The sequence below is a fragment of the Narcine bancroftii genome, chromosome 1, assembly GCF_036971445.1.
Source record: "Narcine bancroftii isolate sNarBan1 chromosome 1, sNarBan1.hap1, whole genome shotgun sequence".
NCBI classification, from domain to species: Eukaryota; Metazoa; Chordata; class Chondrichthyes; order Torpediniformes; family Narcinidae; genus Narcine; species Narcine bancroftii.
Window position 1 is genome coordinate 453,318,941 of NC_091469.1, and position 22,616 is coordinate 453,341,556.

General features: G+C 38.6%; 1 protein-coding gene across 15 annotated transcripts in view; it reads right to left on the bottom strand.

The window, feature by feature from the left end:
- Positions 1-22,616, bottom strand: part of LOC138751792 (sickle tail protein homolog) — a 689,307-nt gene that overhangs the window by 213,572 nt on the left and 453,119 nt on the right. For 7 of the 15 annotated variants that reach the window (XM_069914590.1, XM_069914602.1, XM_069914587.1 and 4 more), the window contains exons 3-4: positions 21,381-21,461; positions 16,330-16,525 (exon numbers count right to left, since the gene is read on the bottom strand). The exons of 2 other annotated variants lie outside the window; for them this stretch is intronic. In XM_069914590.1, the coding sequence (XP_069770691.1) occupies positions 16,330-16,525; positions 21,381-21,461 (277 nt within the window). The remainder of the gene's footprint in view (positions 1-16,329; positions 16,526-21,380; positions 21,462-22,616) is intronic. 6 more of the 15 variants (XM_069914588.1, XM_069914592.1, XM_069914597.1 and 3 more) reach the window with 1 other exon arrangement.

Here is a 22,616-nt window from a genome sequence, read left to right on the forward strand (position 1 = left end):
GGTGTTTTGTTGTGCTGATCTATGTTCTATGATTTTCTAAAATGCAGATATTAAACTAACTGGCCTTCTGCCAACATCCTTTTTTCAAACTGTGGCATAACATTTGCCATCTTCCAATCTAATGGGATCTGTCCCAAGAATTTTGGTAAATTATCACCAAATCCTCTGCAATAAGTTCTCCCAATTTTTTCAATACCATGTATTGCATTCCATCAGGACCAGGGGACCTGTTTATCTTTAAGCCCACATGTTTGGTCAACACTACCTCTTTAGTGATATCTATTGTATATAGGTCCTCACCTCCCATTGCATCCATAACATCTGTCTTTGGTATAATAGACATGTCCTCCACTGTTTAGACACAAAATAGTCATTCAAAACCTCAGCCATTTTGTCAATACCCAATATCAGTTCCCCCTTCTCATCCTTTAAGGGACCTACTTTCACTTTAGCCATCCTTTCTACTTTATGTAATTATAAAAACTTTTACTGGCTAATTTTATATTTCGTGCTAATCTTTTTCCATCCTCTACCTTCCCTTTCTTTGTTTGCTTCATGGTACTTTGTTGCCTTTTAAAGTTTTCTTAATGTTCTAGGTTCCCACTGCTCTTGCTGACTTTGTACATACAAGCATTTGTTTGATGCCTTCCTTTATTCCTTAGGTATCCTTGGTTGGCTGTCACACCCTTACTGTCCTTGCTTTTAACTTCAATATGCTTTTTTTGAGCAGCATGAAAAATCTCTTTGGAAGTCTTCCACTGTTCCTCAACTGTCCTGCCATCCCCAGTTAACACTGGCCAACTCCTCCCTCATTCCCTTGTTGTTTTCCTTGTTTACACTGAGTTTCAGATACACTAGTTTAGCAAACTATTGGACCCTGGATTTGCATGAGAAACTCAATTATACTGTGATCATTCTTTCCAAGAGGATCCTTAACAATAAGATCGCTAATTTTACCTGTCTTATTGCACATGACCAGATCCAAGATAGCATGTTCCCTTGTAGGTTCAGTAACATACTGTTCAAGAAAGCTCTCATGGATCTGTTCAAGAAAGCTCTCATGGATGAGGATGGGTTAGTTGGCATTTGGATGACATGAAAGTAGGAGGTGTTGTGGATAGTCTGGAGGGTTGCCGAAAGTTGCCAGAGAATTCACAGCTGGGCTGAGAAGTAGCTGATGGAGTTTATGCCAGGAAAGTGTGAAGTAGTTTGTTTCGGTTTGTCAAATTTGAAGCCCAAATACAATGTTAATGAGAGATCTAAGCAGTGTGATCAAACTGAGAGATCTTGTGTTCTGTGTGTAGAGGATACTCAAAGCTATTGCACAGGTTGTTAAGAAGGTGTACGGTGTGTCAGTTCTAGTCAGCACATTACAAGGAAGATGAGGATGTGATAGAGTACAGAGGAGATTTACAAGGGTGTTGCCTAGATTGCAGAGCATGCTTTATGAGAATATATTGAATGAATTCAGTCTTTTCTCCTTGGAGTGACAGAGGATGAAGTGTACAAGATGAAGAGAGGATGGCTAGAGGCTTTCTCTCCCAAGGCTGACACAAAGGAGCATAGTTTAAGGTGCTTGGAAATACAGGGTGGATGTAAGAGGCAGGTTTTTCCACACAGAAGGAGGTAGATGCACAGAATGCGATGCTGACAATGTTGGTGGAGGCAGGTACAACTGGATCTTTTAAGAGACCTTTAGATAGGTAAGTTGAAATGGAAAAAAAATTGAGGATTTTTGCTATAGGGAAATTCTGGATAGTTATTTGTTTGGTAAAACACTGTGGGCTGAAGGGCCTGCAGTGGGCTGTAGATTTCTATGTTCTAATTCCTACAGTGATATCCTAGAGCTCTGTTGATTGACTTGCCAAGAAACATAACCATCCTCTGAGTTCTAACTCTTGCCACTGAAGCGTCTTTCCTTTGATGGCCAAGCTGACCTTTGTTTTACCAGGATGCTCAAATTCACACTGTCAGTCAAATGCTCTCTTGATGCCAAGAGCAGTTTTTCTCATCAAACCTTGTGACATTCAGCTCCATGGTTGATGTTTGGACCAAGATCTAGAGCACAGTGTAGGGGATTCAGATTCACATAGGCTATATCAATGACTTGAATGAGGGAGCCCAGTGCAATATATCAAAGATTTGCTAATGACGCCAAGCGGGGTGCAGTATGGACGATAAGGAGGATGGGGTGTCGGGTATTGGGGGTCAGATACTCAAAACAAGAGATTTGTCATTCAGATTTAAGAGCAAAAGAATTCATCCATCCAGAGAGTGGTGAATATTTGGAGCTCAATACTCAAAGGGCTGTGGAGAATCAAGGGATGATACAAAAGAGTACATTCACGAGAGAGATTAATAGATTAATATGTGAAAGCAAGGGTCATGAGTACATTGAAGTACTGAGATAAAAGATGTCACAACTTTATTGAAACCAAGCACAAACTCTCGGCCTCTGTACCCGACTCTGCAACTGGATCCTTGACTTTCTCATTGGAAGATCTCAGTAAGTGTGGATTGGAAACAGCATCTCCTCCTCACTGATCATCAACACAGGGGCACCTCAAGGCTGTGTGCTTAGCCCACTGCTCAACTCATTATACACCTGTGTGGCCAGGCACAATTCCAATGCTATCTGCGGTCCAATAGTTTACTGATGACAACAGAATCACAAACGGCAATGAGGAAGCATACAGGAGGGAGATAGATCAGCTTGCTGAATGGTGTAACAACAACAACCTTGCACTCAATGGCAGCAAAACCAAGGAGATGATTGTAGACTTCAGGAGGAAGTCAGGGGAACATGAAGTAGTCCTCATCAGAGCTTAGTAGTGGATAGGGTCAAGAACTTCAAAACTCTTGGGTGTCATCATCTCTGAGGATCTGTCCAGGAACCTCCACATTGATGCAATCACAAAGAAGGTTCACCAGCAGCTGTACTTTGTGAGGTGTCTGTGAGGAGATTTGGTATGTCACTGAAGACTCTCATAAACCTTTACAGGTATAATGTGGAGAGCATTCTAGCTGGTTGCATCACTGCCTGGTACAGAGGCGCCAACTCTTCGGACAAGAATAAACTGCAGAGGGTTGTTAACTCAGCCTGCGACATCACAGGCACCAGACTTCACTCCATCGAGGACATCTACATGAGGCAGTATCTTAAAAAAAATCAGCCTCAATCCTCAAAGACCCCCACCACCCAGGCCATGCCCTTTACTCTGCTACCATCGTGAAAAAGGTAGAGGATCCTAAAGACAAGCACTCAACAGCACAAGGACAGCTTCTTCCCTGCTTTCTGAATAATCAATAAACCAAAGATACTGCCTTATCATGCATTAACATTCTTATATTTTTTATAGTAATGTTGTAAGATAATTATAATATGAATGTTTGCTCCATGATGTTGCTGCAAAACACCAAATTTAATGGCATGTTCATGACAATAAATTCTGATTCTGAGATTAATTAATAGAACTTAAGAACTGCAGGTGGTCTCACAGCATCCATAGATATATGCCTGACATTTCAGGCCTGAGCCGTTCTTCAAGGTATAAGCAAAAAGCATGTAGGCATCTAATCAGGGGCTCAGACCCAAAACGTCGGTAATATGTATATACCTTGCTGCAAGACTGGCCGAGATCCTCAAGCATTTTTGTGCTTTTACTGCAATCATAGCATCTGCAGACTTTTGTGTTTCACAAGTGCAGATGCCAGAATGTTGAAATAAACTGGAAGAACTCAGTAGGACAAGCAGGATTCTTGGGTAGAAACGGGCAGCCAACATTTTGAGTTAGCACCCAAAAACATCTCACCCCGAAACGTCGACTATTTCTCTCCATAATTTGTTGAGTCCCTCTACCTTCTCATTGTTTGCATGACAGACTAAATGGCCAAAACCTGCTTCTATTTATTATGTTCAAATGCACCCAGTCCCATATTGCTGATTGATAGTCTGAAAGTTTGAAACACTCATCTCTCATTTCTTATAATCTGGTATTTGGAAATACAGCCCAATATCTCACTGCATTCAGCTGTCATCCTGGAGGATAATCTTGTTTATTGTAGAAATTCGTTTGAATAAATGTGCACACGTCCTCAGTCTTCGGAGAAATGAACAAATAAACATGATGTGCTTAAGCCAGATGTGAATTGTTAAGAAGATCCTATTAAAGTGAAGAAATAGCTGTGAAGACACTTCCCTCCTCATACAAAGAATATATTAACCATCTGATATCGTTTTGAGTATTTGGGTTATTGAAAAGAAAAATGTGACCTATTATTGAACCAGACCAAATTCTAGTCTTTTAACAGAAGATTTTTATGCAATAGCTCAAAACCTGAGGGAAACTGAAGGTCTGCCTTGGCCAATAAAGCTGCAACTTATACAAACCTTGACCCATATCTACTGACAACTGTCACTTTCAAGATGAATAGAATCATCTCAGTGCCATGGTCTGTTCCAAGAGTAGTAATAATGCCAACAGCATTCAAAATGCTTTCCTTCCTTTCTCTGCTGTACCAAAAAATTAGGCTTCAGAGGGATTTTATAAACACACTAGAGTCTGTTGAATTAAACATATATTTTTAATATGAGTCAAAGCTAGAACCTCTGTGGAAAATGTAACCATAAGAATTAATAGGAAAAGTAAATTGTATGGCCCTTCAAGCCTGCTCTGCTTTTCAAACAGATCTTGCTGATCACAGCTTGGACTTAACTCCGTGTTCTTGCCTCTTCCAGTGACCATTCAGAACCTATAGATCAATAGTCCATTCATTTCACCTTGAATGTACTTTGAACATATTCAATAATATAGCTTACAGTTCTTTGAAGTTGAGAATTTCAGAGTTACAACCTTCAGGGAAGAAATTTCTCCTTATCTCTCCCTTAAACGAATGGCCCCTTCTTTGTAATCTAGATTCTCCCATAAGGGGGGCTCATCCTCTCAATATCTGTCATGAAAATTCTCCTTTGAAACATTCCCTTTCAAATCTTGAATACTTTATCAACACCAAAAATAGAATCAAACGCCTCGAAGTAAAATGTTTCTCTTGAACTACATAGAACAACCTTACCTGCAATTTTAATCTTTGTTTATTTTTCCTCACATTTAATTTTCACAACCAATTTGTATTTTTTGTACATTTCTGGTCAGAACTGTGAAGCCTATCATTCAATGTCAACAGGAAGTAATAGTGAAACAGGAACAGTAATAGATTGGGTTGGAGGCTGTTAGATTGGTAAATGTCCACGTCAGCTGTAGGCTCGTTTGTGGCTGACAAGTCCGATGCGGGACAGGTAGACACGGTTGTAGCAGTTGCAGGGGAAAATTGGTTGGTTGGGGTTGGGTAGCCGATAAAACCCTCTTTAGAAATTACAGCTGGGGAGGGAGAGATTTGCTCTAAGTTCTTTACTAGTAATCAGCCACTGGTGGGTGACCCACACCCAATTTTTGTTTAGGTGATTACTATCTTTTGGTAGTTTTTTTTTGTGGGGGGGGGGGTTTCTTTATTATTTTTTTATTTTTATTTCAGTTTGTTTTTAATTTGTGATTTTTTTTCGTATTGGAGGGCCTATATACGTTGATTTAAGTTTTTATATAAAGATATTATTGGTATTTAGTAATAATAGTAGATATGTCAAAGTTGAGGTTTGCTACTTTTAATGTTCGAGGATTAAACAGTCCGATCAAGCGTAAGCGAGTCTTGGTGTATATTAAGAAAATGAAAATTGATATTGCTTTTTTACAAGAAACACATTTGAATGTGAAGGAAAGCATGAAATTAAAAAGGGACTGGGTTGGGCATGTATATTCTTCTTCATTTAATTCTAGAGCTAAAGGTGTAGCAATTTTGATAGATAAAAATTTATCTTTTGAATTACAATCAATGGAGGAAAAGGCAGGATGTATTCTTAAATTGTATTGTACGATTTTTAGTGAATTTTGGACTTTACTTAATATTTATGCCTCAAATGCAGATGATGAAATATTTATTTCAGATGCATTTTTATGTTTGGGTCAGGCTAATGATAATATTCTAGTTGGTGGTGATTTTAATTGTGTGTTGGAACCTTTATTAGATAAATCTCCGAAGAAAGTTAAGAAATCCAAGATGGCAATTCAGGTCCAAGCGTTGATGAAAGATCTTAATTTAGTAGATATTTGGAGACGTCTTAATCCGACAGAGAAAGATTTTTTCCTTTTATTCATCTAGACATGAATCGTTTTCAAGGATTGATTTCTTTTTAGTATCGGCACATTTACAAGGGAAAATACAACAAGCGGAATATAAAAGTAGGGTGATTTCAGATCACTCCTTGTTATATTTTACATATGCAACTTCTGAGAAAATTCAAATGGCTTATCGTTTAATACAATGTTGTTAAAAAATATGGAATTTATTGATTTTTTGAAAAAACAAATTAATTTCTTTTTGAAAGAAAATTCTAATTCTGTTCAAAGTAAGTTTGTATCATGGGATGCTATGAAAGCCTATTTGAGAGGACAAATAATTAGTTATACTTCCAAAATAAAAAAGAATTGATTAAATCAGAGTCTTGAATTAGAAAAACAGATTGATGAGTTAGAAAAGGAATTTCAGAAAGATGCTACAGAAGATCAGAAAATAGAATTATCTAGGTTGAAATTGGAATATAATACTTTGCAATCTTATCAATTTGAATGTGTGATTAATAGGACTAAACAACGGTATTAAGAATGGGGAGAGAAGGCACATAAGGTATTGGCGTGGAAAATGAAGAAAGAACAGATTTCGAGGACTATTAATGCTGTTAGGCAGAATTCTCTTATTACTAATAAACCTCGTGAGATTAATGATGAATTTAATTCATTTTATAAAAAGTTATATACATTTGAAAGAAAACAAGAAACTGGATCGATTGATCTTTTATTATCACAGTTGAATTTACCGATATTAGAGGATGCAGATATACAGGAGTTAGAAGAACCATTTACTGATTCGGAAATTAAAATGGCTATGCTGGAAATGCCGAATGGTAAATCGCCTGGTGATGATGGATTTTCGGTTGAATTTTATAAAATTTTTAATGATGATTTATCTACAGTGTTTGGGGATGTATTACGTCAAGTTGAGAACATTGTGATTTACCTGAGTCTTGTTCTAGTGCTTTAATTACAGTAATTCCTAAAAAAGATAGAGATCCTTTGAAAGTATCTTCATTGTTAAATGGTGACCAATGGTGACCAATTTCATTGTTAAATGTAGATTATAAAATAATAGCTAAAATATTAGTGAATAGATTGGCTAAATTTTTACCAAAGTTGATTTATATTGATCAAACAGGTTTTATAAAGAATAGATATGCTTCAGATAACATTTTGCGTGTGATTAGTTTGATTAATAAATTTCAACAATCTTCAGATCACCTGATGGTGATATCCTTAGATGCAGAAAAAGCATTTGATAGAGTTGAATGGAATTTTTTGTTTAAAGTTTTGGAGAAATGTAAGTTTGGTCCTTGTTTTATTGGTTGGATTAGGGCATTATATAGTAAACCGGTAGCTAGAGTACTGACAAATGGTTTGATTTCGGAATCTTTTAAGTTAACTCGATCAACTCGTCAAGGTTGTCCTTTATCACTAGCTTTGTTTGCATTAGTGATTGAACCTTTAGCACAGCTGATAAGACAAAATACACAGATACAAGGTATGAAAGTTTTAGACGAGGAGTATAAAATTAATTTATTTGCTGATGATGTATTGGTGTATTTAATAAACCCAGTTCAGTCATTTTTGCATTTGAAGGAGTGTTTAATACAATATGGATGTCTTTCTGGATATAAAGTTAATTGGGGAAAAAAGTGAAATATTACTGGTAAGTGAAGGAGATTATTCAGTTTATAAGAATATTATTAATTTGGACTGATCGAATTAAATATTTGGGTATAATTTTGAATGTTAATTATCAATCTTTATATAAATTAAATTATGCTCCGTTAATAAAACAAAATTAAAACTGATTTGATCAAATGGAAAGATTTACCTATTAATTTAATGGGAAGGATAAATACAATTAAGCAATATCTTTCCGCGTATGCAATATTTGTTCCAATCTATTCCGTATTTACTTGATAAAAATTTTTTTCGAGATTTGAATAAAATGGTTAGGGAGGTTTTATGGAGGGGTAAATTTTTGAGAGTAGCTTTGAATCAATTAACTTGGAAATATGAGTTAGGGGGATTACGTTTACCACATTTTCAAAATTATTATGAAGCATCCCAACTTAAATTTATTAGTTCATTGATGGATTTGGTACGGCCTCCTAGTTGGGCTAAAATTGAGATGGCAAGTATTTCTGAATTTGAAATACATTAAATTTTGTTTAGATAGAATATAAATTTGTTACAACAATATAATGTGCCTATACTAAAACATTTAATGAAGTTATTGATAAAGAAATATAAAATGACAGGTTCTAGGGGTAAATTATCAGCTTGGACTCCATTGTATAATAATCAACTTATTTCTTTTTCAATACATAATCAAAGTTTATTGCATTGGAGATTTAAAGGTGTGAAAAATTTGGGAGATTGTTTTAAAGAGGGTAAGTTTTTATCTTTTAATCAGATGAGGGAAGATTTTGGTATTGATAAGAATTCTTTATTTCTTTATTTATTTTTTATTTTTTTATTTCTTTTGGTATTTATTATCAAATTCAATCTTTGGTAAAATGTATGTTTGGTAGAGATATGATTTTACCTAAAATAACTAAATTTGAGACTTTTCTTATGAAGGGTTATATTTCATCTATGTATCAAATATTACAGGATGGTATGGATAAAAAGGGTTGGGATAGAGCTAAAATTAAATGGGAAGCAGATATTGGTTTTATTTTTTTCTGAAGATGATTGGTTAGATATGTTACGATAGTGTAACTAGATTGATAAATGCACGTTATGCAATGATTACCTACAATTTTTTACATCAATTATATTTGACACCTGAAAAATTTAAAAAATATGGTTTTCATGAATCAAATTTGTGTTTTAGATGTGGTGATACGGTTGGAACTTTTTTTCATGCTGTTTGGTTATGTATACATATCTTTTTGGAAGAAAATTCAATCGTTTTTAGAATACCTGTATAAGATTAAAATAGTTTTAGATCCAACAGTATTTTTATTGGGTAGTTTGCAACCTTTGAAAGGTTTGGGATTAGATAAGTTTCAGCTTGCTTTTGTATATTTAGCTTTATCCGTAACGAAAAAATGTATTGATAATACGTGGAAAGATACAGATATGATTGATATTAATAGATGGCATAATGAGATGAAATATTGTTTAATAATGGAAAAAAATTATGTATGTTTTGCGTGATAATTATAATTTTTAATTAGTAAGTAGCTGTTATACTCAGAATATTTACATTTCAATTTATATTGATTAGATTTTAATATGTATATTTAACTTTTTCTTTCATATTCTTTGTTTTTTTCTTTTTTATGGCTCTCCATAGGAGAGCTGCATATGTCATATATTACTGTTTTTTGAACAAATGAATAAAGTTTAAAAAAAGAAATTACACAAGGCCTGAAGGTTCACTGTGAGAAACCAGTAGACTTTAACAGTAGCCATGCTTAACTAATTGGATGCAAAATAAAAACATGGAATGGATTTCACTCAGAGATTACACAGAAAGTGAAATGGTGACTTCTTTTGCAAAAGTCATTGCAGTATATTTCATTTCAACCATTTTACTTCATACCTTGTATTTATCTACAGTACAACTCCAATTATCCAAAATCGGATTCTCCAAAATCCTCATTTATCCAATTTATATTTAAAAAAAATTGGATAAATGAGGATATTGGAAACAAATCAGAAATTCTCATTTATCCGAAACTTTTTCGGAGCCGAACTGACCTCACAGTTTGAAAAAATTCACCCGATGTGAAATTAGAACAATGATTGTCCCCATTTCAGTTAATTCCCTCCCCTTTCTCTTTCCATTTCTTCTTTACCTTCCCTTATTGACTTTTCTCTCCAACTCTCCTTCTCAAACTATGTGCCACTGTCTCCCAGCTGCAAGGGGTCGGAAGAATTCCTTGTCCTGGTATCATCAAGGAGAGCATCCTCCCGGGCAGGAACAGGACCTCAGGCTCAGTGGCGTTCCCTCCCCTTCCCTCCCTCTTCCTCCCTCCCCTCCAATCCTCTTCTCTCCCTTCATCCTCAGCATACCAGAGTTCCCAACACCGACTCCGAACCCTCCTCTCGGCCTACTGCCACACGCACATACCAGATTCCCCAGTGTGCATCTGCGGTAGGCTTAGGGGAGGATTTGGAGTCTGGTCTCGGGCAGTCAGGAGTTCCGGTGACTGAGGAGACAGGGAATGTTCCAACATCCTGGGAAGCCTCCCCAGGGATCAGTGGCAGCGGTGAGGACATGTTGGGGATTGGCGGTGGCAGTTTGGAGGTTTCGGTGATGGCATTGGGGACATTCAGGGATCAGTGGCGGCTATCATTTTTTTGGTAAGAATTAAACATTTTTAATGCTTTAAATGCCTTTCATTGTTATTTGTTGTTTTTTTAATTAAAATATTTCATCCCCTTCCCTCCCACCTACACCCTCCCACTCCAAAATCCCCATAAAGGACATGAAAAGAGAAAAGAAAACAAAAGTAGGAAAAGAAAAAGAAAAAAAATAAGTATACTGGATAAAGTTTAAGATTGAAACTTAAAGTAGATATACCTACATATAGTTAAGTATATAATGTACATAATGACTAACTCTAATTCTGTATAAATATAATAGATAATTCTAAATCTATATGTGGTGGAGGGTGTTATTATGGCTGGAGTCCTCTGTTTGTGGATATACACAGACATACACATGCATGCACACATGGATAGCAACTTTGCAGATGACACAATGCTTCTGGAGTTGAGTACAGTGTGGATAGCTATTAAAGGATACCGCAGGACAACAGATCTATATGATTGTCTTCATTGATTGGATCTTAATAAGCCCCTTGAGTATTATGTACAATTTTGGCCACCCCATGACAGGAATGGTGTAGGAGCTTTGAAAATGGCCCAGAAAAGATTTTCCACAATTTTGCTTGGATTAGAAGGTCTGAGCTATAAAAAAAGATTGGACAAATCAATCTTTTATCTGGAGCATCGGAGGAGAAGGCGAGAGGTCATGGAATTTTATAAAATTATGAGGCACACAGCCAGAATCTTTTTCCAAGGGTAAAAATGCCATATTGCACAGGATCTGCATTTCTGATAGTGGGGGGGGGGGGGGGGGGGGGGTGCAGGGCAGTTTAAAGAAGTTATACAATGCAAGAGCTTTTTTTATTATAAGAGTGGTTGGTGCCTGGAATGAGCAGCCAGAAGTCGTTTAAGAGGTTCTTGATAGAAAAAAATTAATATGCAGGGAACGGAAGGATATGCACAATTTGCAAACTGCAGGGTTTTAGATAAGTTTGGCATTGTGCTCATTGCCTGTTCCTGTGCTGTCCACATGGTCAGCTGGTCTAGAAGGTTGGAATGCATGGGATCCATTGTGAGCCAGCCAATGAGATCCAAATTGGCTTGATGGTAGGAGGCATATGATGATAGTGGAGGGTTATTCCCCCCTCACTGGAGGCTGATGACCTGTGATATGCCATAACAATAGATGCTATGTCCACTGTTGTTTGTCAGATATGTTAATTATTTGAGAATTTAGGTGGCATGATTAGTAAGCTTTCTGATGTCACTGAAATTGTTGGTACAGAAGGTTGTCTAAGGTTACAACAGGAGAGTCATCAATTGGAAAAGTTAGCAAAGGAATAGCAAATGGAATTTAACTCATACAGTTAGTGAGGCATTTTAGAAACCTAAACTGGGCCAGTGTTATTGAGCAGATGGTCCCAGGGTACAAGTACAAACATCCCTTAAAGTGACCACACAGGTAGACAGGGTAATCAAAAAGGCATATGGCATGCTTTTTTTCATCAGACAAGGCACTTAGTAGGAGTTGGGACATCACGTTACATTGTACAAATGTGAGTGTGGGTGCATTTGGGAGTTCTGCTCACCACACTGCATGCAAGAATAGAGGAAGCTGGAGAGACTGCAGAACAAAATTGCAAGGGTCTTGTCTGGAATGGTGGACTTGTAGCAGCGGCTACACTGCTCCTGCAATAACACACGCAACCAGACGGGTTGAGCTCAGTGAGCAGACTAGTTTATTGCAGGCTGCTGGGCTGCACTTATACTCCCAGCCAGGACCTGGCTGAGAACCGCACTGGAGGGCGCTGACGTCATCCGGGTATCACGTGATCCCCCAGCGCGGGTTTCTGAGCCCCGAGCTGGAAGGAAGTGAAACCCCCGACTGCGCCATTTTGGCCGGCAGCCCCGCCACGTGGCTTACAAGTGGGGCTGGTTCGCCTGCCTTGTGGTGAGCCGCCAAAGACTTGTGTTCTAGAGATTGGATAAGCTGAATCTGTTTTCTCTGGAGCAAAGAAGGCTGAGAGTTAACATGATAGTGGTATATAAAAATATGAGAGGTGAAGGTAGGGTAGATAGCCAGATTCTGTTTCCCATGGCAGGGATGTATAAAAATAGATTTAAGGGAGAAGGTTTGAAGGAGATCTGATGGGTAAATCCTTCACATCTGGAATGAGTTGCCAGATGTAGAGGCGGAGGCAGGAACAATAGCAACATTTAAGAGATACCTAGACAGGTATTTGAATGAGCAAAACAAAGAAATAAAACAAATTAACACAGTCTAGTGGAATTCGTGTCAATGGGCATTAAGATCAGCATTGATGTGGTTAGCTGCAAGGCCAGTTTCTCTGTTGTACAATTCTCCATGACCATAATTAACTTTTAGCAACTTAACAATTCATTACCATTAAGGAAATTTTCTGGCTCAATGGCTTTCTATAGCTGTACCTTAAGAGAACAATTCGGCATGAACAAGATGGCCCAAAAGGTCTGTTTCTGTGCTGTAGTATTCTATGGTTCTAACAGACTGTAGAGTTGGTTGGGACAGATTGGGAATTTCCAGGCTTCACGCAGTTCCTGTCGGCTTGTGTTTTTAAATAATTTCACAGATTGGGAGAGCATCTTGATTAGCTTGAGACAAACTTGTTCATGAAGTTCAAGGAGATGTTATGACTGAGGTCTCACCTAAATAACTTTACAAACAGTCAGAGGGTATCTTAAACAGAATTCAAAGGTCAGGAAATGGGTGGAAGGAAGGATGAAGAGCACTGAAAATAATAAGTAGGAATTCACCGAGAAGAAAATTATAATTGATAAAATAAACCACCAAAGCAGAAAGATGATAAATGTTTGTGTGAAAGTTGCTAGAGATTTAGTTCCTTCTCTAACAAATGGAGTCACAGCAGGAAACATCAATTACATGTACTATGGATCATGTATCATAAGGAAAATCCAGCATGTTTCTTGCATCCTGATCAACAACACACGTGACAGATCATCAATTAGAGGATCTCATGATCTGGATGAGGCCTTGAGTAAAGGCTGGCCTCATATGCCATGAAGCTGGAAATCACGCAGACAGCACATTTCTGAAGGTTGCCACTGTTACCTGAAGTGGTTGCAGGCAGAGGAAAGTGTAAGCATCGGGGGAGAATAAATGGGGAGACACAGAGTTTCAAGAGCATCAGTCCCTCGAACTGGTATTGATCTTTGAAATATTGAAGAAGGCGTCGGTTCTTCAAGGACAGCAGACCCGAGACAAAGGCATTATGACTGACTCATTGCATCCCTCTTTATATCATTGCTCCGAAGGGGCCTGCTGCTCACTGCATGCTTTCCTTTTGAATTTGGCTTTCCAAAATGCAACACATCAGTTTTATCCAAATTGAATGCCATCTGCCATTGCTCCACCCAAATTTCCAATTGATATATATCCTGATAAATCCTTTGACAACCTTACTATCCAGCCACCCAATTTCCAATCAAATTATTAATATGAATTATGAACAATAGAGGTCTTAGAACTGATATTTGCACAACACAGCTGAATGATTAGGAAGCCTTCAGTGCCCAAGGCCTTTCAGGAGTCCTTCTTGCCTTCAGCACCCTCTGGAATCCCAGTTCCAATACCTAGTTCTTATGACCCAGTCTAGTGTGAGTCCTTTTTCCTCAAGTCAGCAGGAGTTCACAGCCTGTGTGTGTTCCTCGCCTGCAAGTCCGCAACAGGTTACACCTCTGTGCGGTCCTTCAGCCACAAAGCTCCTCAATGGTCCACCACAGTGGCCACAACCTGAGCATCATCTCCTCTGCTCTCCTTCTCAATGGGGTGGGTGGGGGAGTTGGCGGATGGGTGATCTCCCTATTACTGGTACACTGCGCCAGTCCGCTGCTCCCCTGGAGTCTGCAACCCCTCATAGCTGCTGCCAAACACTGGGACCAACATCTTGGGCCCAGATCACAGTAGCAGAATTTTAAATAAAAACTGTTAGCTCCTTTAACAGGTCTTTTAAACCCTGTATGGAGCCATTAGCTGTAAGACTGAGCAGTTGGACGCCACAAGTGAGCCCTGTGCCTCCACTCCCCACTATCCCTGAGTCCACACCAGCAGCAGTGCTGCCATTGCAGCAGCCCTGGCTGCGCCACCATTTTTTAAAAATAAAATCCATGTGGTAAACTGCAGACCCTCATTAATCATCTTTGTCATTTCCTCAAAAAAAAATCTCAGTCAACTTTCTGAGATTGGATCTTCCCCACACAAAGTCTGACTTTCCATAACAAGTCCATGTTTTTCCAACCACCTACTCATTCAGAGGTTCAGCCTCTCGTGAGATGGGAGCCGGAACACTGACAAGCTAGACATTCAGAGCTTATGACATCATTAGGAGTGGAGATGAAAGAGTGGCTGGGCGGCAGTCATTTTACAGATGACTCTGTTGTGTGTTGTTCACGGCACCTCTCGTTACATTGGTGACTCCACCAGTCCATAAGACATTTTGGACCTCACAATGGATGTGCAGAATGCCATTGCGCTTAAACTTCCAGTATTTTGGACCTCGCAGCCGCAGGCCCATTTCTATCTTTGCCAGATTACCGCTGGCACAATGAAATGCTACTATGTCATTGCTTCGCTGGACCAAGACACCTTGGGGTGTATTGTTGATTTCTTACGCCAGCCTCCAGCCAACGACAGGTATGAAGTCATCAAAGTCCTGCTCATACGTATTTTCTGCCTTTCCCGATGCAACAGGGCAGCAAGACTTCTCCATGTGGATGGCCTGGGCAACCGCACACCTTCTGAACTAATGAAGGAAATGCTGGGGCTCATGGATGGACATGAGCCCTGTCTGCTTTTTGAGCAACTTTTTCTCAAGCAAATGCCAGAAGACATCTGTTTGCTGCTTGCAGACAAGGACTTTAATGGCCCTGGTCATTTAACGGTTCAGCTGGCCCTTCACCATTGCTAGTGGGAGCTGATTTTTTGCAAACAAAATTCCTCTCACAAACAATCTTACCCAATAATTTTGCTTCCATTCACATAATTTTGCTTCCATTCAACCTATAACATTTCAATAGAAAGGTTAATTTTGCTTGGATTGAGAGGTTTTTAGGTGAGGATCTACGAACTAGTTAGTTCACAGGAGATTTGGACAGAAGAGATAAAAATGTATTTTGCCCTAAGTGGGAATCTGTGGTCCAAAGGAGAGGTGAGGACAGAAACATACATTACATTTTAAAAATACCCAGATGAGCAACTGAGGATCCATAATCTATGAGGCAAATGACAGAAAACTGCTAAATGCAAGGAGCCTAAATAACAAATAGCTCTTGAACTGCTCATATATTTGACAACAAAGAACATACTCAAATGTTCCAAATTCATAACAATTTATGAATTGCTACAATCAGAGTTTTTCAAAACAAAATTGCAAGCAGTATTCATTTTGAACAGCCTCATCACCTTTCAAAATGCACAATAAAAATTGTCCTTGGCATTTCTATTTACAACCTATTAAAATGCATAACTGAAGGAATTACAGAATTTCTCAACTTGTGGTCAGAAAACTATGTTTTTCCTGGCACCTTTACATTCAGATCATTCAGGGCTTGGAATCCAAGTTACATTGGAGAATATTAGAACATCTTATTCAACTTATTTAGCATCAGTAATGCAGTATTTTGTTGATTTAAACATGATTGGATGTAACAAAGAGAATGTAATATTCAAAGTCAGATCTTCAGCAGCCAAAACCTACAGAGGGATCCCGTTGATTCGCCTGTGGTGGATAATTCATCACAGATGAAAAGGAAATTAAAGTGAGAGTGCAATCCAGTTGAAGGCCCAAGTCTACCTTACCTAATGATCGATCCTTTGTCTGATTGGTAGATCGGACAACGGGGAGGCTTGCACGCAAGCGGGTTCCTCTGTTAAAAAGATGCGGCGCCTCTGCCTCGGCCATTGCTTCAAAGGAATCTGCAGATGCGACTGAGAGGTGCTCAGCCTGCTCTCCAAGGCCTGTCTGGGAACTTCTTAAATGTTTTGGGCTTCTGTTCTGCAAGAAGAAAGTAGGACTCTCTTTTAAAATTATGACAGGTTGGTTCACAAAGTATATTTCGGCAACTGTCTTACAGATTTGGGAAGCAATCAAGCACATTCTCTTTACACCATGCATTCTAAGAAGGTACAGAATATTGTGTTAATTTAGTTGCAATAAAACTCATTCATTGGTTAATCTCAATCCTTGCGCAACAGCCATTAACTTTGGCAAATGATTCAGCAGGGTACAGGCCACACACTAAAATCTACATGCTAAATCTCAAAAGCACAATGCCTTCCTTTTCACAGCAGGTTGGGGATGGGGGTTAAATTCCAAAATCAGGAGGTCAGGTTTGAATTCTACAAATCTCTGGTGTGACCACACTTAGAATATTGTGTTCAGTTCTGGTCATTGAAGGAAGGATGTGGAAACTATGGAGAGAGGGCAGAGGAGATTTACCAGGACGTCGCCTGGATTGGAAAGTAAGCCTTATGAGGCAAGGTTAGCAGAGCTAGGGTTTTTCTCTTTGGAGCAAAGAAGGATGAGAGATGACTTAATAGAGAGATCTGTCAACAAGATTCTGAGAATCAGAGTCATTGCCTTTTTCCCAGGTTCGGAGTAGGAAACACCAGAGGACGTCTGTACAGAGTGAAGGAAGGTAAGTTCATGGGAGATATCAAGGGTAATTTTCTTTTTTTTTTTTACACACACACAGAGTTGTGGGTGCCTGAAATGCTTTGCTGGGGTGGTGATGGAGGATGAAACATTAGGGGCATTTAAGAGATACTTAGGCATATGGATGAAAGAAAAATAGAGGCTTATGGGGTAGGAAGGGTTGCTTTATTTTGTTAGAATATATAAGTCGAGGGCTGAATGATCTGTACTGTGTAGTGTTCTATGTTAAGTATTTGGAAATATTTTTAGATTTTAATCACATAACCAAGCAGAGGCAGAATTTTGAATAACTCAAAATTTTGAACTAATTTTTATTGCCCATGAAAGAATCCCAAGCCCAAGCAAAGATCAGGACAAAATGAAGAATAATATATTTCCAGAGTCACACATTCTCCTTTCCCAAAAAGCATGTAGCCCATTGTTCCACTCAGGTAATGGTGAGCTGCATTATATCTAGGCAACTCTAAGACCAAAGAAAATATGGTTAGCAGAAGGCAGACAAGTAGTACAACAGGCCAGAGCTATTTCTTGTTTTTCCATTATTTTTCTGAACAAAATCAATTTCTATTCTGCCTCAGGTGACTTAGTTAACATCAAAAAGATTAGAGTAAGAATCTTCTCCATCGACGGAAAAGAACATAGAGAGAAGATGTGTGAGAACAGGTGAAGTACATGTTCTCCTATTGGTTTCTCTCCATTCGATTCTGGGTCCAGACACTGAAGGACTCAAATGAGTCAAGTGACCTGTTTCCACTTCTGGGTGGGGAATACAAATCTACAACTACATCAAAATACAGCATATGTTTCATTTTAAACATTCATTATATTATGGATAAATATTACCATATGGATAAACTTTTTGAAAACCAGTATTTTATTAGTTTACTGTACAGGTTCATATTTTTTTCCTTTCTTTTAACTGTCTGATGATATTTTAAATAATCAGTTGAACTGCATTGTTCAGCTTTTTGGTATTGTTGCACAAGCCAGCAATTTGGCCCCTCATGCACTTCACAGTAGTAGTACACAAAAACTGAATTATCTATCGCCTGTAATAAAATGGTGCTGGTGCAGACCTGGGAGAGCAGGGAGCAGAGACAGGGTGCTGCACCGCAGGGTTCTACTGCCCAGTCATTATTCTGATGGTCTTGCACAGGTTTTAAAAGACCTATATTTTTTTAAATATTTCATTTAAGTTTTAAGAAAATGCCGAAGATAGGACTCAATTAATATAACAATACATTGAATATAAAATCATAGAAAAACATTCATAAGGTCTGAAAAATAAAAAAAGAAAGGAGAGTCCCTCTTCTCACAGTGCCCTCTCCCCTGATTCAAAAGAAAAGGGGACAGAGAGCAGGGAATAGAGGGAGATTATATAAAAGAAAGAAAATAGAAAAGGAAAAGTATCAGGACCAAGGTTCGACATCTCAGAGTCACATCATTTAAAGTATTACATCTCTAATAAGGGGTATACTAATTGACAAATATCAAAATAAAGTATACAATCTGGGTATTAAAGTAATCTAAATAAGGTTGCCAAATTTCGACAAACATACTATATCTATTCCTAAGACTATAAATAATCTTCTCAAGGGGAATACAATTTTGCACTTCCATGTTCCATCGATCAATGTGAAGTAGGGAATCTGATTTCTTTGTTACCACTATACATTTCCTGGCTATTCACCACACAATTTTAATAAATTTAGATTTATATCTGGAGAAGTTAACTTTTATAACTGCCAAATTCCCCAGAATAAACAATTCCGGTTCTAGAGGGAAATTCACCCCCACAACAGGCCTATGTTTTAATTTATGTACCCATAGAGGTCCATACACAAGAGAGCGGGGGGCCCATGTTTTGCAGCAGACCATGAAGATTGAGAGATCCAAGGCATCATTGGATTTATGCAGGGCACCAGAGTGGGAGACTCTGGTATGGGACACCCCTGCTGAGGAGCAGTAGCCTGGGAGATAACCCTACAGGAATGGTGACAACTGCAGTGGACCGGCGAGGGGCTAGGAGACTGAAAGACTCACACCAGGCTGCGGGCTACTGGAGACATAGCTGACAACTGCAGTGGACCAGCGAGGGGCTAGGAGACTGAAAGACTCACAACAGGCTGCGGGCTACTGGAGACATAGCCGACAACTGCAGTGGACCGGCGATGGGCTAGGAGACTGAAAGACTCACACCAGGCTGCAGGCTACTGGAGACATAGCCGACAACTGCAGTGGACCGGCGATGGGCTAGGAGACTGAAAGACTCACACCAGGCTGCAGGCTACTGGAGACATAGCTGACAACTGCAGTTGACCGGTGAGGGGCTAGGAGACTGAAAGACTCACACCAGGCTGCAGGCTACTTGAGACATAGCCGACAACTGCAGTGGACCGGCGATGGACTAGGAGACTGAAAGACTCACACCAGGCTGCGGGCTACTGGAGATATAGCTATAAGAATCAGGTATAAGGAATTGTGAGAGTACTGATGGTGAGCAGGGCTCCCAAAGGGCCTAGGTTGTTAACAGTTTCCTGATCATATTGGAGGTTCAGAACAAGGAGCTTATGTTCATCACCAGTACAAACAGGAGGCTCTGTGGCTACAGAGTTTGTAGGAGCGCTTGAGGCGTAACTATGGACGCTTGGTATCTCTGAAGAGACTCTTTATTGCTAATTTTACTCTGACTGGTGGAGCACCAGGCTACTGGCACCACTATGTGTGCTTTTATGGCAAGTAAAAATTCATAAACCTGTGTGTTATATACATGACAATAAAAGAATCTTGGCTCTTCAACCACAGATAAATGGCTCTGGCAAATGCTGTGTCATTTCTATAGGGTTTCAAGTGCAGTATCCAAAAAATCCTCTTGGATATTCTAAAGACTTTCTTTATTTCTATGTGGATAAGATTCAGAGTTGAACATTAATCCTTTTCATGGCCAGGTCAGAAACTAGGTTTGCTTATTAGCTCTAGTCTAAATCAAAAATCAGGAGTGTTTTAAGCTGGAATATTCAGATTTGATGCACGCCATTGCACTGGACAACTGGGACTTGTAAAGCCAATTTTAAAGCTCATTTCTCACACTTTGCAGTATGTTGATCAATAAAGAATTTTCTCCCATCACTTGAGCACATGGAATTGACTATGGAATAAATGGCTCACATTTGTCAAAAATCACAATTACTGACTTTTACTTGTTCTGACCAGGTGAGATTGATGATCAAGAAATCATCTCAAATATTTATATACAGTTATTTTGATTATGTGACAACATGTACTGTGTATCATGCATTTCTGTGTGTGCCCCATGGTCCAGAGATACACTGTTTCATTGTGTTTTCACATGTACAATCAGATGATGATGAACTTGAACTTGATGGTGGCTAACAGCGATTCAACTGACTTTTTGAAGAAACAATTGCTTTTTAAATGTAAGAAATAACTGTCAACAACATTGGGCAAAATGCCTGCAAAACCTGCTGCTGCCAAGCAAAGCAAGCATCCTCTAAATTTAAACTCTCACATGCATCTCAACAGTTTGAGGAATTTTTACAAGAGCATTTCAATAATCAAGTCAGACTTGTGAGTGAGTCACACCACCCTAGTTAGTAAATAAGTAAGGTCAAAACCAAAAGCAGAATATCCTTCACAAACACTGAATTATAAATTGGAACCATTCCTAATTTATTTCACAATAAATCGGAAAGATTGTCAAAGATTGTCAGAATACTTAAGTGATGAATATCATCTGCATCTCTGGCACGGCCCCCGAAGATGTTGTCAGGATATGTATACAAATCATCAGGGAAAGGCTAAATATAGACCACATAAGGAATGTCATCCAAATGGAGCATTTGCAACAGTTGGAGTTCAGGACATTACAGGTACAAATCAAAACCTTCAAACCAATGCATGTTAGAGTACTAAAGTGTACCTTTCCATTGCTTTAAATCCACTTTTGAAAATGAAAAGTTCCAATTTATTTTAACAAGTTCCACAATGGAGCCTGTAGCCCTGTATTCAGGCATTGATGTTGGCAACCAACCCAGTCAGGCACGTACAGCCACCCAATCCAAAATGCATCAGATTAAACTTGTGTCAGCAGAGATGCTTGCACAAAAGCTATTGCCTGTCCATCAAGAAGAATGAGCACAATTCACTGTGGAAAAGAAAAAGACAAGGTACTAACTCTCTGAGATGATTCAATTTTCATCAAGAACCTTTGCATGTCAAGTTCAGACTGCAGGGACGCCAACATGCATTGCAAAGTCTGTGATTAGCAAGGAAAAAAAAACAAAGATAACTCAGAAAAGAAATTCCACCTCAAATAGGAATTCTGCAATGGATGAAAAACAAATGTGCAATCATGAATGCATACAACTGTTTTGCACCTTCATGATGTTACACATCAGTTATCTATCAGCTAAGTTATTTGAAATATTTGCATTTTGTGTAAGCCTTCAATATCTTACATTCTTTCCATTCCATGGCACTTCGTTCATTCATTCAACAAAGAAATCAGTAAAAGCATAATACATAACAAAATGCAATGAAATAATACAGACGTACCAATGGTTCTCAAATGATAAAACTACAAGCTTGGAGCAGGTCATTCCCTGAAACATAATCAGACACACTTTGAACAAATGATTCAAAACAAATGAGAACCAAGAGAACTCAGATTCTTCATTTTACAAAAAGTAATGATGCCATCAAGCAGAAAGGACATTTTCATAAAATTATACACAGACCAATTAAGGTAAAATTAATAAAACTGAGCAACAAATTTCAGACAGATGTGCCTTTGCCATCAGGAATATTTTGCCACACTCCATTAATAACGTGGTCTATCGAAATAAAACAAACTATTTCATCCTAGGTTAGTTAAAATTCTCTGTGCTGAATAGATTTTCAAACATTTAAATCTATTTTTTGACTAAAATTTACACAGAACTCTATAAAAGTCTATAAGCTTCCACAGGAGCATCAACTTTTATACAAGTGGGAATGGTGTCCCTGAACAGAAAAAGTTATAAATGGTTACAACAGATAATTTAGTCAATGGATGCAGTTAACAATAATTAGCAGATGGACACATAGATGATATTCTGTTTTTTTTTAAACCATGCAGTCCAGAGTCAATGGTTCAGGCTTACTAGACAGCTTCATGAAAAAATAAAGATGAACCACACTGATGAGTCTGGAGTCAACATGGGCCCATTTAAGACAGGTTCATTTCGAGAAGGCATTATAATGCCTCTATCTCATCACTTTGCACAAACATAGAACCCTAGAACATTACAGCATAGAAACAGGCCCTTCAGCCTTTCAAGTCTGTGCTATTATTATTCCACCAAGTTCCACTGGCCTGCACCCAGTCAAAATCCCTCTATACCTTTCCCACCTCATACCTGTCCAAACTTTT